The sequence below is a fragment of the Carcharhinus amblyrhynchos genome, unplaced genomic scaffold (genome assembly GCF_965287045.1).
Source record: "Carcharhinus amblyrhynchos unplaced genomic scaffold, sCarAmb.v2.hapA chromosome_1120, whole genome shotgun sequence".
NCBI lineage: Eukaryota > Metazoa > Chordata > Chondrichthyes > Carcharhiniformes > Carcharhinidae > Carcharhinus > Carcharhinus amblyrhynchos.
This window is the reverse complement of record NW_027650860.1, coordinates 4,752-18,927: the sequence shown is the minus strand read 5'-3', so window position 1 is coordinate 18,927 and position 14,176 is coordinate 4,752. Positions and strand designations below refer to the sequence as shown.

At 56.9% G+C, this 14,176-nt stretch overlaps 1 protein-coding gene across 1 annotated transcript in view; it reads left to right on the top strand.

Annotated features, from left to right (window-relative positions):
* The window catches only part of LOC145340536 (pecanex-like protein 3), a gene marked incomplete at both ends in the record, with an annotated part of 31,965 nt that extends 18,248 nt beyond the window's left edge, over positions 1-13,717 (top strand). Inside the window, 8 exon segments of the mRNA XM_080185005.1 lie at positions 1,439-1,610; positions 2,331-2,441; positions 3,267-3,358; positions 4,608-4,717; positions 7,626-7,731; positions 9,433-9,495; positions 9,497-9,526; positions 13,534-13,717. Coding sequence (XP_080041131.1) covers positions 1,439-1,610; positions 2,331-2,441; positions 3,267-3,358; positions 4,608-4,717; positions 7,626-7,731; positions 9,433-9,495; positions 9,497-9,526; positions 13,534-13,717 — 868 coding nt within the window.
* Positions 13,718-14,176: the final 459 nt, after the last annotated feature.

Here is a 14,176-nt window from a genome sequence, read left to right as displayed (position 1 = left end):
TAGTGTCCAAAGATGTGCAGGTTGGGGTGGATTGGCCATGTTAAATTGTCCCTTAGTGTCCAAAGATGTGCAGGTTAGGTGGATTGGCCATGCTAAATTGTCCCTTAGTGTCCAAAGATGTGCAGGTTAGGTGGATTGGCCATGCTAAATTGTCCCTTAGTGTCCAAAGATGTGCAGGTTAGGTGGATTGGCCATGCTAAATTGCCCCTTAGTGTCCAAAGATGTGTAGGTTAGGGTGGATTGGCCATGTTAAATTGTCCCTTAGTGTCCAAAGATGTGCAGGTTAGGTGGATTGGCCATGCTAAATTGTCCCTTAGTGTCCAAAGATGTGCAGGTTAGGTGGATTGGCCATGCTAAATTGTCCCTTAGTGTCCAAAGATGTGCAGGTTAGGTGGATTGGCCATGCTAAATTGTCCCTTAGTGTCCAAAGATGTGCAGGTTAGGTGGATTGGCCATGCTAAATTGCCCCTTAGTGTCCAAAGATGTGTAGGTTAGGGTGGATTGGCCATGTTAAATTGTCCCTTAGTGTCCAAAGATGTGCAGGTTAGGTGGATTGGCCATGCTAAATTGTCCCTTAGTGTCCAAAGATGTGCAGGTTAGGTGGATTGGCCATGCTAAATTGCCCCTTAGTGTCCAAAGATGTGTAGGTTAGGGGGATTGGCCATGCTAAATTGCCCCTTAGTGTCCAAAGATGTGTAGGTTAGGGTGGATTGGCCATGTTAAATTGTCCCTTAGTGTCCAAAGATGTGCAGGTTAGGTGGATTGGCCATGCTAAATTGTCCCTTAGTGTCCAAAGATGTGCAGGTTAGGTGGATTGGCCATGCTAAATTGTCCCTTAGTGTCCAAAGATGTGCGGGTTAGGTGGATTGGCCATGCTAAATTGTCCCTTAATGTCCAAAGATGTGCGGGTTAGGGTGGATTGGCCATGATAAATGTGTGAGGATAGGATGGACGTGAAGGTCAGGATAAAATGCTCGCTCTGAGGATCAGTGCAGACCCGATGGGCCGAATGGCCTCTTTCTGTGCCATAGGGACTCTCTGTGGTGCTGAAGTCTCTGGAGTGAGACTGGAACCTGTGACCTGCCTTGGGAGGCAATGAGTGTTACCCACCGGGTCATGGTGAGCTCCTTCCATACCCTCAGTCTGAGTGTGAGTGTTTCGAGACTGCCTCCAGTCCCAGAAAGGTCCGACTTACTGTTCCCGCTGCCTGCTCCTGGAATCTCGGCGATTCCCGTTGCTCTCGCGCCTTCGACTTGGGGACTGTTCCAGATGGTCCCCCAGCCAGGGTTAGAGGGCAGGACCGGCTGAGTGAACACAGTGCAGAGGTCGTACAGGGAGAGAGTGGGGTTGTTCTGTGTGCGCGCGTGCCTGCGTGCACATGAGTGTCTCTGTCTGCCTGCCAGCCATGCTGCAATCTGACCCGTTCACTCTCCCACAGGGTCACAACTGGATCATCGCGTACAGCCGACCGGTCTATTTCTGTACGTGCTGTGTCCTGATCTGGCTCTTTGACTTTGGGAGCAAGAGCGACCATCTACAGCCCATCAACCTGTACGGAATCACCTTCTTCTCTGCCCAGTCCTTTGCCTATACCCGGGATGTTGTGATCGGTGCGTTTTTGCGATGGCTTGGCTGTCTGTGTTTATTCATGCCTCAACTTTACTGTTCACCGCTCGTTTTGGGCTCTGGGTTGGGGTTTGGGTTTGTTGGGGTTGGGTTTCGGTTGGATTTTGTCTGGATTTACTGTCGTATATTAGGATACAGTGCAAAGTATTGTTTCTTGTGCACCATACAGGCAAAGCATACCATTCATAGAGAAGGAAAGGAGAGGGTGCAGAATGTAGTGTTACAGTCACAGCGAGGGTGTAGAGAAAGATCAACTTAACGTGAGGCAGGTCCATTCAAAAGTCTGACAGCAGCAGGGAAGAAGCTGTTCTTGAGTCGGTCGGTACGTGATCTCAGACTTTTGTATCTTTTTCCCGATGGAAGAAGGTGGAAGAGAGAATGTCCGGGGTGTGTGGGGTCCTTGATTATGCCGGCTGCTTTTCCCCGAGGCAGCGGGAAGTGTAGACAGAGTCAATGGATGGGAGGCTGGTTTGTGTGATGGACTGGGCTACATTCACCACCCTTTGTAGTTCCTTGCGGCCTTGGGCAGAGGAGGAGCCCATACCAAGCTGTGATACAACCAGAAAGAATACTGATGCCAGTAGTTCTGCTTCACACAAGTTTTAAGTGTCTTTGAGACAGAGTTAGATATGTTGTTGACAGTTTCTGTGACTCTGCCTCCCCTCTCCAGTTAGTGACTGGCTGTTCTTTCTTTTTTTTTGCAGTTTTTATACTGTGTTTTCCAGTTATCTTTCTCCTTGGCCTCCTGCCGCAAGTCAACACTTTCTTCATGTACCTGCTGGAACAGCTGGACATCCACGCCTTCGGGGGCACCGGTAAGTCCAGAGGGCACCCACCATCAATCCAGCCTCGCGTTTAGAATCAGAGAATCCCGACAAGTGCCCATTCAGCCCATCGAGTCTGTACCGACTCTCTGACACAGCACCTTTCCTATCTTTTCAATCTCACAAGTTTAGCCGGGCAACATAGCATGGCCAATCCACCCTAACCTACACATCTTTGGATACTAAGGGGCAATTTAGCATGGCCAATCCACCCTAACCTACACATCTTTGGATACTAAGGGGCAATTTAACATGGCCAATCCACCTAACCCGCACATCTTTGGACTGTGAGAGGAAACCAGAGCACCTGGAGGAAACTCGCGCTGATATGGGAGAGAGTTTGCAAACTGCACGCAGTGCCAAGAGGCAGGACTTGAACCTGGGTCCCCGGTGCCGTGAGGCAGCAGTGCTAACCCACTGTGCCAAGCTCAATCTGTTTAAACCCAGATGGTATTGGCTGAGAGCGGGCAGAGAGGTCTGTACATCTGAGAGATTTGTTTTTGTTTCTCCCTCACTATCCTCCCTTCATCTTCCAGTTCTCTCGATTGCATCTCTGTCCGTCTCTGCCCCTCTCGCTCCCTCGGGGCTGGGGGGGGTGGTGTCCTCTCGCTCCCTCGGGGGTGGAGTGGTCCTCTCGCTCCCTCACCCCACCACAGGACACAGCAGCCTATGTAAGGCGGGGTGTCACATGGCGGAAAGCTGTCTGGCCGGACTGTGCTCCGTGCCTTGTGTGACACCTGTTTGGAGACACAGTGGGGGTGAGGTTAGGATCCTGGCTCCCCCGCTCTGATTGACTCTCTCCTCTTTGCTTCACAGCTACGACCAGCCCCTTATCTGCACTTTATAGCTTTGTCCGCAGCCTGATCGTGGCTGCTGTCCTTTATGGATTCTGTTTTGCTGCAGTGAAGGTAGGTGTGTGGGAACGTGGACAGGAGGGGGACTGGCTAACGGAAGGGAGCACTGATTGGAGTCACACCCAGGCACACAGGAACTGGGTTTGTGGCTTTTAAAGGTTATAAGTTTATTTACTAGTGTCACAAGTAAGGCTTACATTAACAGTACGATGGAGCTACTGTGAAAATCCTCCCAGTCGCCACACTCTGGCGCCTGTTCGAGTTACACTGAGGGAGAATTTAGCACCTAACCCACGCGTCTTTTGGACTGTGGGAGGAAACCCACGCAGACACGGGGAGAATGTGCAGACTCCACACAGACAGTGACCCAAGCCGGGAATCGAACCCGGGTCCCTGGCACTGTGAGGCAGCAGTGCTAACCCACTGTGCCACTGTTTGCCCTTGGAGGTCAATCATCGCAGCCCCAGGACATCTCTGCAGGAGTCCCTCAGGGTAGTGTCTTAGGCCCAACAATCTTCAGCTGCTTCATCAATGACCTACTCTCTGTCATAAGGTTCGAAGTGGGGATGTTCGCTAATGATTGCACAATGTTCAGTTCCATTCATGACTCCTCAGACACGGGAACAGTCCATGTCCCAATGCAGCAAGATCTGGACAATATCCAGGCTTGGGCTGACAAGTGGCAAATAACAACTGCCAGACACTGACCGTCACCAATAAGAGACGATCTAACCACTGCCCCTTAACATTCAATGGTGGAACTGAATCCCCCACTGTCAACAGCGAAACCTACAACCCTGTGAACAGATAACCAGAAAAGATTCAGTGGGGGCAGGGCATTTGAGGAAGGGGAGGTGATGGCCTAGAGGTATTATCACTGGCTGAGTTTCTGGATTAATAATCTAATGTCCTGGGGGACCCGGGTTCGAATCCCACCACGGCAGATGGTGGAGTTTGAATTCAATAAAAAATATCTGGAATTAAGAAACTGCTGATGACCCATTGTGGGAAAAACCCATCCGGTTCCCTTTAGGGAAGGAAATCTGCCGTCCTTACCCCGGTCTGGCCTACATGTGACTCCAGAGCCACAGCGATGTGGTTGACTCTCAGCTGCCCCTCCAAGGGGCAACTAGGGATGGGTAATAAATGCTGACCCAGTCAGGGATACCCGTGTCCCAGGGGAGTGAGGGATTGGGGGGGGGGGTGGGGTAATGGGATTGGTGTTTGATGAAATGATGAATGAGGATGATGGGTAGAATGGCCTCCTATGTGATTTCTCTCTGTCTCTGGTTTCCCTCCACAGCTCCCTTGGGAAGCCCAGCATGTGCCAGTCCTATTTTCTGTCTTCTGTGGCCTTCTGGTCGCTCTCTCGTACCACCTGAGCCGACAGAGCAGCGATCCCACCACCCTCTGGTAAGCGGGCGGGCGGGCACGGAGAGTTTTACCTTCCTTCCTGGTGGGACTGGGGGATGTACCTCCCCAGTCCGGGTTGGAGAAGGCGTCACGGCGCACCATTGGCACTAACTTACCCAGGGAGTGCTACATTGCCAGTGGTGCTGCCCTTCCGATGGCGTCCAATCAGATTGGGGCGTTGGAATTGTTTTCAGTTTATTTATCAGTGTCATAAGTTAGGCTGACATTAACACTGCGATGAAGTTACTGTGAAAATCCCCTAGTCGCCCACACTCCGGCGCCTGTTCGGGTTACACTGAGGGAGAATTTAGCACCTAACCAGCATGTCTTTCAGACTGTGGGAGGAAACCGGAGCACCCGGAGGAAACCCACACAGACACGGGGAGAATGTGCAAACTCCACACAGACAGTGACCCAAGCCAGGAATCGAACCCAGATCCCTGGGCGCTGTGAGACAGCAGCGCTAACCCACTGTGTGAACCGGGGTCCCTGGGCGCTGTGAGACAGCAGTGCTAACCCACTGTGTGAACCCGGGTCTCTGGGCACTGTGAGACAGCAGTGCTAACCCACTGTGTGAACCCGGGTCCCTGGGCACTGTGAGGCAGCAGCGCTAACCCACTGTGTGAACCCGGGTCCCTGGGTGCTGTGAGACAGCAGTGCTAACCCACTGTGTGAACCCGGGTCCCTGGGCGCTGTGAGACAGCAGTGCTAACCCACTGTGTGAACCTGGCTCCCTGGGTACTGTGAGACAGCAGTGCTAACCCACTGTGTGAACCTGGCTCCCTGGGTACTGTGAGACAGCAGTGCTAACCCACTGTGTGAACCCGGGTCCCTGGGCGCTGTGAGACAGCAGTGCTAACCCACTGTGTGAACCCGGGTCCCTGGGCACTGAGACAGCAGTGCTAACCCACTGTGTGAACCCGGGTCCCTGGGCGCTGTGAGACAGCAGTGCTAACCCACTGTGTGAACCCGGGTCCCTGGGCACTGAGACAGCAGCGCTAACCCACTGTGTGAACCCGGGTCCCTGGGCACTGTGAGACAGCAGTGCTAACCCACTGTGTGAACCTGGGTCCCTGGGCGCTGTGAGACAGCAGTGCTAACCCACTGTGTGAACCCGGGTCCCTGGGCACTGTGAGACAGCAGTGCTAACCCACTGTGTGAACCCGGGTCCCTGGGCGCTGTGAGACAGCAGTGCTAACCCACTGTGTGAACCCAGGTCCCTGGGCGCTGTGAGGCAGCAGCGCTAACCCACTGTGTGAACCTGGCTCCCTGGGTACTGTGAGACAGCAGTGCTAACCCACTGTGTGAACCCGGGTCCCTGGGCGCTGTGAGACAGCAGTGCTAACCCACTGTGTGAACCCGGGTCCCTGGGCACTGAGACAGCAGTGCTAACCCACTGTGTGAACCCGGGTCCCTGGGCGCTGTGAGACAGCAGCGCTAACCCACTGTGTGAACCCGGGTCCCTGGGCGCTGTGAGACAGCAGTGCTAACCCACTGTGTGAACCTGGGTCCCTGGGCACTGTGAGACAGCAGTGCTAACCCACTGTGTGAACCCGGGTCCCTGGGCGCTGTGAGACAGCAGTGCTAACCCACTGTGTGAACCCGGGTCCCTGGGCGCTGTGAGACAGCAGTGCTAACCCACTGTGTGAACCCGGGTCCCTGGGCGCTGTGAGACAGCAGTGCTAACCCACTGTGTGAACCCGGGTCCCTGGGCACTGAGACAGCAGTGCTAACCCACTGTGTGAACCCGGGTCCCTGGGCGCTGTGAGACAGCAGTGCTAACCCACTGTGTGAACCCGGGTCCCTGGGCGCTGTGAGGGAGCAGTGCTAACCCACTGTGTGAACCCGGGTCCCTGGGCGCTGTGAGACAGCAGTGCTAACCCACTGTGTGAACCCGGGTCCCTGGGCGCTGTGAGACAGCAGCGCTAACCCACTGTGTGAACCCGGGTCCCTGGGCGCTGTGAGACAGCAGTGCTAACCCACTGTGTGAACCCGGGTCCCTGGGCGCTGTGAGATAGCAGTGCTAACCCACTGTGTGAACCCGGGTCCCTGGGCGCTGTGAGACAGCAGTGCTAACCCACTGCGTGAACCCGGGTCCCTGGGCGCTGTGAGACAGCAGTGCTAACCCACTGTGTGAACCCGGGTCCCTGGGCTCTGTGAGACAAGGGTGCAACCTTGGAGTGAAGGGACATTCCTTTAAAATTTAGATTCGGAGGAATTTCTTCAGCCAGAGGCTGGTGAACCTGTGGAACTGAGTGTCACAGAGGAGGCCAGTCATTAAGGACACAGTGGGTTAGCACTGCTGCTTCACAGCTCCAGGGACCCGGGTTCGATTCCCGGCTCGGGTCACTGTCTGTGTGGAGTTTGCACGTTCTCCCTGTGTTTGCGTGGGTTTCCTCCGGGTGCTCCGGTTTCCTCCCACAGTCCAAAGATGTGCGGGTTCGGTAGATTGGCCGTGCTAAATTGACCCATAGTGTTCGGGGATTAGCAGAACAAACACGTGGGGTTACAGGGATAGGGCCTGGGTGGGATTGTTGTCAGTGCAAGCTCGATGGGCTGAATGGCCTCCTGCTGTACTGCAGGGATTCTGTTCTATGGGAGCTGGCTGTCCACAGATATGGATGCTTTATTTCCTGCGTTACGATGGGGACTACAATTCAGAATTATGTTGACTGTGAAACACTGGACATTATGAAGGGGGCTACGTAGGTACAAACCTACCTGCTCTGCCGCCTCTGGTGGGAGGCCTTCATTGCAGTGTGACGTGTTTACATAGCCAGTTCCCATTGTAGACAGGGACTAAGGGAGGGGGATGTACGCTCTGTCAGTGGCTGGGGGTGGGCCATCTCTCCCAAGGCGGGCGCGGATTACTAACTCTCCGCCTCTCTGCTCTTTCCGATCCCTGCAGGGCCCTGATCCGGTCGAAATTTTTCCCCCGCTTGGACAGTCGTAATCCCGAGGATCCGCTACTGGAAATCCAGGATCCACTCCCTGCAAAGCTCAAGAACTCAGTGGTAAGTCCTGAGGGCAGGCTGGTGATTGGAATGGCCCGAGCTGAGCCAGGACTCCGGCCCCTGCCCTCGGCCTCTGACGCCACCCACAGTCGAATAGCTCCACCGTGAGTTGTGCCGTATCCACTTGAGGAATGGGGTATGAGTGGGAGTGGGGGAGGTACTGAGATGTGGCTGTGACACATCACCATTTGGCCCCTACCCCCCACCCCCGACACATCTTTCAGACTGTGGGAGGAAACCGGAGCGTGCGGAGGAAACCCACGCAGACACGGGGAGAACATGCAAACTCCACACACAGACAGTGACAGATGCTGGGAATCGAACCCGGGTCCCTGGCGCTGTGAGGCAGCAGTGTTAACCCACTGTGTCACCGTGTCCCCGGGAATCGAACCCGGGTCCCTGGCTCTGTGAGACAGCAGTGTTAACCCACTGTGTCACCGTGTCCCCGGGAATCGAACCCGGGTCCCTGGCTCTGTGAGACAGCAGTGTTAACCCACTGTGTCACCGTGCCCCCGGGAATCGAACCTGGGTCCCTGGCTCTGTGAGACAGCAGTGTTAACCCACTGTGTCACCGTGCCCCCGGGAATCGAACCCGGGTCCCTGGCGCTGTGAGACAGCAGTGTTAACCCACTGTGTCACCGTGCCCCCGGGAATCGAACCCAGGTCCCTGGCTCTGTGAGACAGCAGTGTTAACCCACTGTGTCACCGTGCCCCCGGGAATCGAACCTGGGTCCCTGGCTCTGTGAGACAGCAGTGTTAACCCACTGTGTCACCGTGCCCCCGGGAATCGAACCCGGGTCCCTGGCGCTGTGAGACAGCAGTGTTAACCCACTGTGTCACCGTGCCTCCGGGAATTGAACCCGGGTCCCTGGCGCTGTGAGACAGCAGTGTTAACCCACTGTGTCACCGTGCCCCCCGGGAATCGAACCCGGGTCCCTGGCTCTGTGAGACAGCAGTGTTAACCCACTGTGTCACCGTGCCCCCGGGAATCAAACCCGGGTCCCTGGCTCTGTGAGACAGCAGTGTTAACCCACTGTGTCACCGTGTCCCCGGGAATCGAACCCGGGTCCCTGGCTCTGTGAGGCAGCAGTGTTAACCCACTGTGTCACCGTGTCCCCGGGAATCGAACCCGGGTCCCTGGCTCTGTGAGACAGCAGTGTTAACCCACTGTGTCACCGTGTCCCGGGAATCGAACCCGGGTCCCTGGCGCTGTGAGACAGCAGTGTTAACCCACTGTGTCACCGTGTCCCCGGGAATCGAACCCGGGTCCCTGGCTCTGTGAGGGGGCAGTGTTAACCCACTGTGTCACCGTGCCCCCGGGAATCGAACCCGGGTCCCTGGCTCTGTGAGACAGCAGTGTTAAACCACTGTGTCACCGTGTCCCCGGGAATCAAACCCGGGTCCCTGGCGCTGTGAGACAGCAGTGTTAACCCACTGTGGCACCGTGCCCCGGGAATCGAACCCGGGTCCTGGCGCTGTGAGACAGCAGTGTTAACCCACTGTGTCACCATGTCCATCTTCCTTCTGCCCCCACAACCTAATTTGACCCCGTGTTACTCGTTCACAGAAACAATGCTGAAGGGGGGAGAGGTATTATTCCAGCTTCTGTGTGTCTGTATCACCAGCGAGGTTTTGATTAAGAAGCCCGTGCCCAGCCTGAGCTGTTTCTAATCTCCCTCTCTCTCTCTCCTTCCCCCGCAGAGGGAGGTCCTTCACTCAGACCTGGTCATGTGTCCATTCATCGCGATCATAACCTTTGCAATCAGGTGCCAGCACCGTGTTCATCGCTCTGCAGGTAAGCTCTGCCTCCTGGATCTCCCCCTCTGCGTTCGGGCAGGAGATCTGGCAGCGAACATGTGTGAAAAGCAAAGCCTGTCTCTGAAACTAATCCGTGTTAGTGAACAGCACAGCGCCGCACTGTGGGGAGGGTCAGTGCCGAGGGAGCGCCGCACTGTGGGAGGGTCAGTGCTGGAGGGAGCGCCGCACTGTGGGAGGGTCGGTGCTGAGGGAGCGCCGCACTGTGGGAGGGTCGGTGCTGAGGGAGCGCCGCACTGCGGGAGGGTCGGTGCCGAGGGAGCGCCGCACTGCGGAGGGTCGGTGCCGAGGGATCGCCGCACTGAGGGAGGGTCGGTGCCGAGGGAGCGCCGCACTGCGGGAGGGTCGGTGCCGAGGGAGCGCCGCACTGAGGGAGGGTCGGTGCCGAGGGAGCGCCGCACTGCGGGAGGGTCGGTGCCGAGGGAGCGCCGCACTGAGGGAGGGTCGGTGCCGAGGGAGCGCCGCACTGCGGGAGGGTCCGGTGCCGAGGGAGCGCCGCACTGAGGGAGGGTCGGTGCCGAGGGAGCGCCGCACTGCGGGAGGGTCGGTGCTGAGGGAGCGCCGCACTGTGGGAGGGTCGGTGCCGTTGTTGGCCGGACATTCGCGAGTCTGTACACCGAGCTGGGGAGTAATTACTCTGGGAGTTGCTGATGAGCCTCGGTGTATTAAGCACTAACTCTCAGTGCTCTGAGCCACTGTGGTGGGGATGGGTTTGTTGAGATGCAGTTAGTTCTCATCACCACCAGATGGGGCTCCAAGTCTGAACCTGAGCCCCTTCAGATTGGTTCAAACCTGGTTCTTGCTGTCATCACGTGTGGGGGTTTCCTCCGGGTGCTCTGGTTTCCTCCCACAGCCCAAAGGTGGGCTATTTAGGTGGATTGGCCATGCTGAATTGCCCCTTAGTGTCCAAAGATGTGCAGGTTGTCAGAGGGATTAGCAGGGGATAGGGCCTGGGTGGGATTGTGGTTGGTACAGACTCAATGGGCCGAATGGCCTCCTGCTGCACTATGGGGAATCCATGAACCACATGTCCTCAGATCCATTCCATCACCAAATCCCAACGGTGCTCCAGACATGGAGGCACTGCCTCACCCTCATTCCGAATGTGTGCGAGAGACTTTGAGTGATCACTCAACCTTTTCAACCTCACTCCCACCTCATCACCTCCTGGAGACTGTGAGCTCTGCAGCACAGTTTGATCCCTCGCCTCCCCTTTGGGAGGTTTATGGAAGCTTTCTCCATCGAGTTGGAGCTTTTCTGTTGCCGTGTCAGCAGCGAGAGTCTGTTCCACCCTTGGGGTTCACACAGTGGGTTAGCGCTGCTGCCTCACAGCACCCAGGGACCCGGGTTCACACAGTGGGTTAGCGCTGCTGCCTCACAGCACCCAGGGACCCGGGTTCACACAGTGGGTTAGCACTGCTGCCTCACAGCGCCCAGGGACCCGGGTTCACACAGTGGGTTAGCGCTGCTGCCTCACAGCACCCAGGGACCCGGGTTCACACAGTGGGTTAGCGCTGCTGTCTCACAGCACCCAGGGACCCGGGTTCACACAGTGGTTAGCGCTGCTGCCTCACAGCACCCAGGGACCCGGGTTCACACAGTGGGTTAGCGCTGCTGCCTCACAGCGCCCAGGGACCCGGGTTCACACAGTGGGTTAGCGCTGCTGCCTCACAGCGCCCAGGGACCGGGGTTCACACAGTGGGTTAGCACTGCTGTCTCACAGTGCCCAGGGACCCGGGTTCACACAGTGGGTTAGCGCTGCTGCCTCACAGCGCCCAGGGACCGGGGTTCACACAGTGGGTTAGCACTGCTGTCTCACAGCGCCCAGGGACCCGGGTTCACACAGTGGGTTAGCGCTGCTGCCTCACAGCACCCAGGGACCCGGGTTCACACAGTGGGTTAGCGCTGCTGCCTCACAGCACCCAGGGACCCGGGTTCACACAGTGGGTTAGCACTGCTGCCTCACAGCACCCAGGGACCCGGGTTCACACAGTGGGTTAGCGCTGCTGCCTCACAGCACCCAGGGACCGGGGTTCACACAGTGGGTTAGCACTGCTGTCTCACAGTGCCCAGGGACCCGGGTTCACACAGTGGGTTAGCACTGCTGTCTCACAGCGCCCAGGGACCCGGGTTCACACAGTGGGTTAGCACTGCTGTCTCACAGTGCCCAGGGACCCGGGTTCACACAGTGGGTTAGCACTGCTGTCTCACAGTGCCCAGGGACCCGGGTTCACACAGTGGGTTAGCACTGCTGCCTCACAGCGCCCAGGGACCCGGGTTCACACAGTGGGTTAGCGCTGCTGCCTCACAGCGCCCAGGGACCGGGGTTCACACAGTGGGTTAGCACTGCTGTCTCACAGCGCCCAGGGACCCGGGTTCACACAGTGGGTTAGCACTGCTGTCTCACAGCGCCCAGGGACCCGGGTTCACACAGTGGGTTAGCACTGCTGTCTCACAGTGCCCAGGGACCCGGGTTCACACAGTGGGTTAGCACTGCTGTCTCACAGCGCCCAGGGACCCGGGTTTCACACAGTGGTTAGCACTGCTGCCTCACAGCGCCCAGGGACCCGGGTTCACACAGTGGGTTAGCACTGCTGCCTCACAGTGCCCAGGGACCCGGTTCACACAGTGGGTTAGCACTGCTGTCTCACAGCGCCCAGGGACCCAGGTTCACACAGTGGGTTAGCGCTGCTGTCTCACAGTGCCCAGGGACCCGGGTTCACACAGTGGGTTAGCACTGCTCCCTCACAGTGCCCAGGGACCCGGGTTCACACAGTGGGTTAGCGCTGCTGTCTCACAGCGCCCAGGGACCCAGGTTCACACAGTGGGTTAGCGCTGCTGTCTCACAGCGCCCAGGGACCCGGGTTCACACAGTGGGTTAGCACTGCTGCCTCACAGTGCCCAGGGACCCGGGTTCACACAGTGGGTTAGCGCTGCTGCCTCACAGTGCCCAGGGACCCAGGTTCACACAGTGGGTTAGCGCTGCTGTCTCACAGCGCCCAGGGACCCGGGTTCACACAGTGGGTTAGCGCTGCTGTCTCACAGTGCCCAGGGACCCGGGTTCGATTCCTGCCTTGGGTCACTGTCTGTGTGGAGTCTGCATGTTCTCCCCATGTCTGCGTGGGTTTCCTCCGGGTGTTCCGGTTCCCTCCCACAGTCTGAAAGAAGTGCTGGTTCCCAGAATCCCTACAGTGCAGAAGTAGGCCGTTCGGCCCATTGAATCTGCATCAACAACTATTCTACCCTAGACCCTATCCCCATAACCCGATGCATTTACCCGCTATTTCCTCTAACCTACATACCCTGAGGCACTAAGGGGCCATTTAGCATGGCCAATCCATCTAACCGGTATGTCTTTCAGACTGTGGGAGGAAACTGGAGCACCTGGAGGAAACCCACGCAGACATGGGGAGAATGTGCAGTCTCCACACAGATAGTGACCCGAGCCGGGAATGGAACCCGGGTCCCTGGCGCGGAGAGGCAGCAGTGCTAACCCACTGTTTTAGTTTCTTGCGAGCTGTTTCAGCCAAAGAAGGAAAGGAGAGAGTACAGAATGTAGTGTAACAGTTGCAGTAAGTTTATTTATTATTGTCAGTAACACTGTAATGAAGTTACTGTGAAAATCCCCTGGTTGTCACACTCCGGCGCCTGTTCGGGTTACACTGAGGGAGAATTTAGTATCTAACCAGCACGTCTTTCAGACTGTGGGAGAAACCCATGTTGGATTGGGCGCATTGGCCGTGTTAAATTCTCTCTCTGTGTAAATCAAACAGGAGTGTGGGCGACTAGGGGATTTTCACATTAACTTTATTGCAGTGTTAATGTCCGCCTACTTGTGACACTAATAAATAAACTTTACCCTATGTGTGAGAATGGTGCCCACACGATGGGGCAGGTGATGAATGCTGTCTCTCCTATCTCACGGCCTGTTTATTTATCTGCCCCCACCCCCTCCCCTCTCTCTCTCTCTCTCTCTCTCTCACCTAGCCGGTCCTGAGTTACGTGCTATACGCCCTGGCTGGTCTAGTTGGCTTCCTGACGCACTACCTGCTACCCCAGCTCCGCAAGCAGCTCCCCTGGTGCTGCCTCTCGCATCCGATGCTGAAATCCAAAGAGTACAGCCAGTTTGAGGTCCGAGGTAAGTCTGAATCTACACGGGGGAGCAGCGTCTGTGCGTTGGGGGGGGTGCTCTGCGCGTGGCATTTATTCGTATTTGTGTTCCACAAGGAGTTGCTCCCACCCCTCATCATCGCCACCTCCCCCAGCCCCTCATCCTTCTATTCCTCTCTCCCTCGTGTATTCATCCCACTTCCCTCCCCGCTTTGAATATACCAACACTATTCACCTCAACAATTCCCCCCGTGGGAGCGAGTCCCACATTCTCCCCCACTCCCCCCGCGGGAGTGAGTCCCACATTCTCCCCCACTCCCCCCGTGGGAGCGAGTCCCACATTCTCCCCCACTCCCCCGTGGGAGCGAGTCCCACATTCTCCCCCACTCCCCCCGTGGGAGCGAGTCCCACATTCTCCCCCACTCCCCCCGTGGGAGCGAGTCCCACATTCTCCCCCACTCCCCCCGTGGGAGCGAGTCCCACATTCTCCCCCACTCCCCCCGTGGGAGCGAGTCCCACA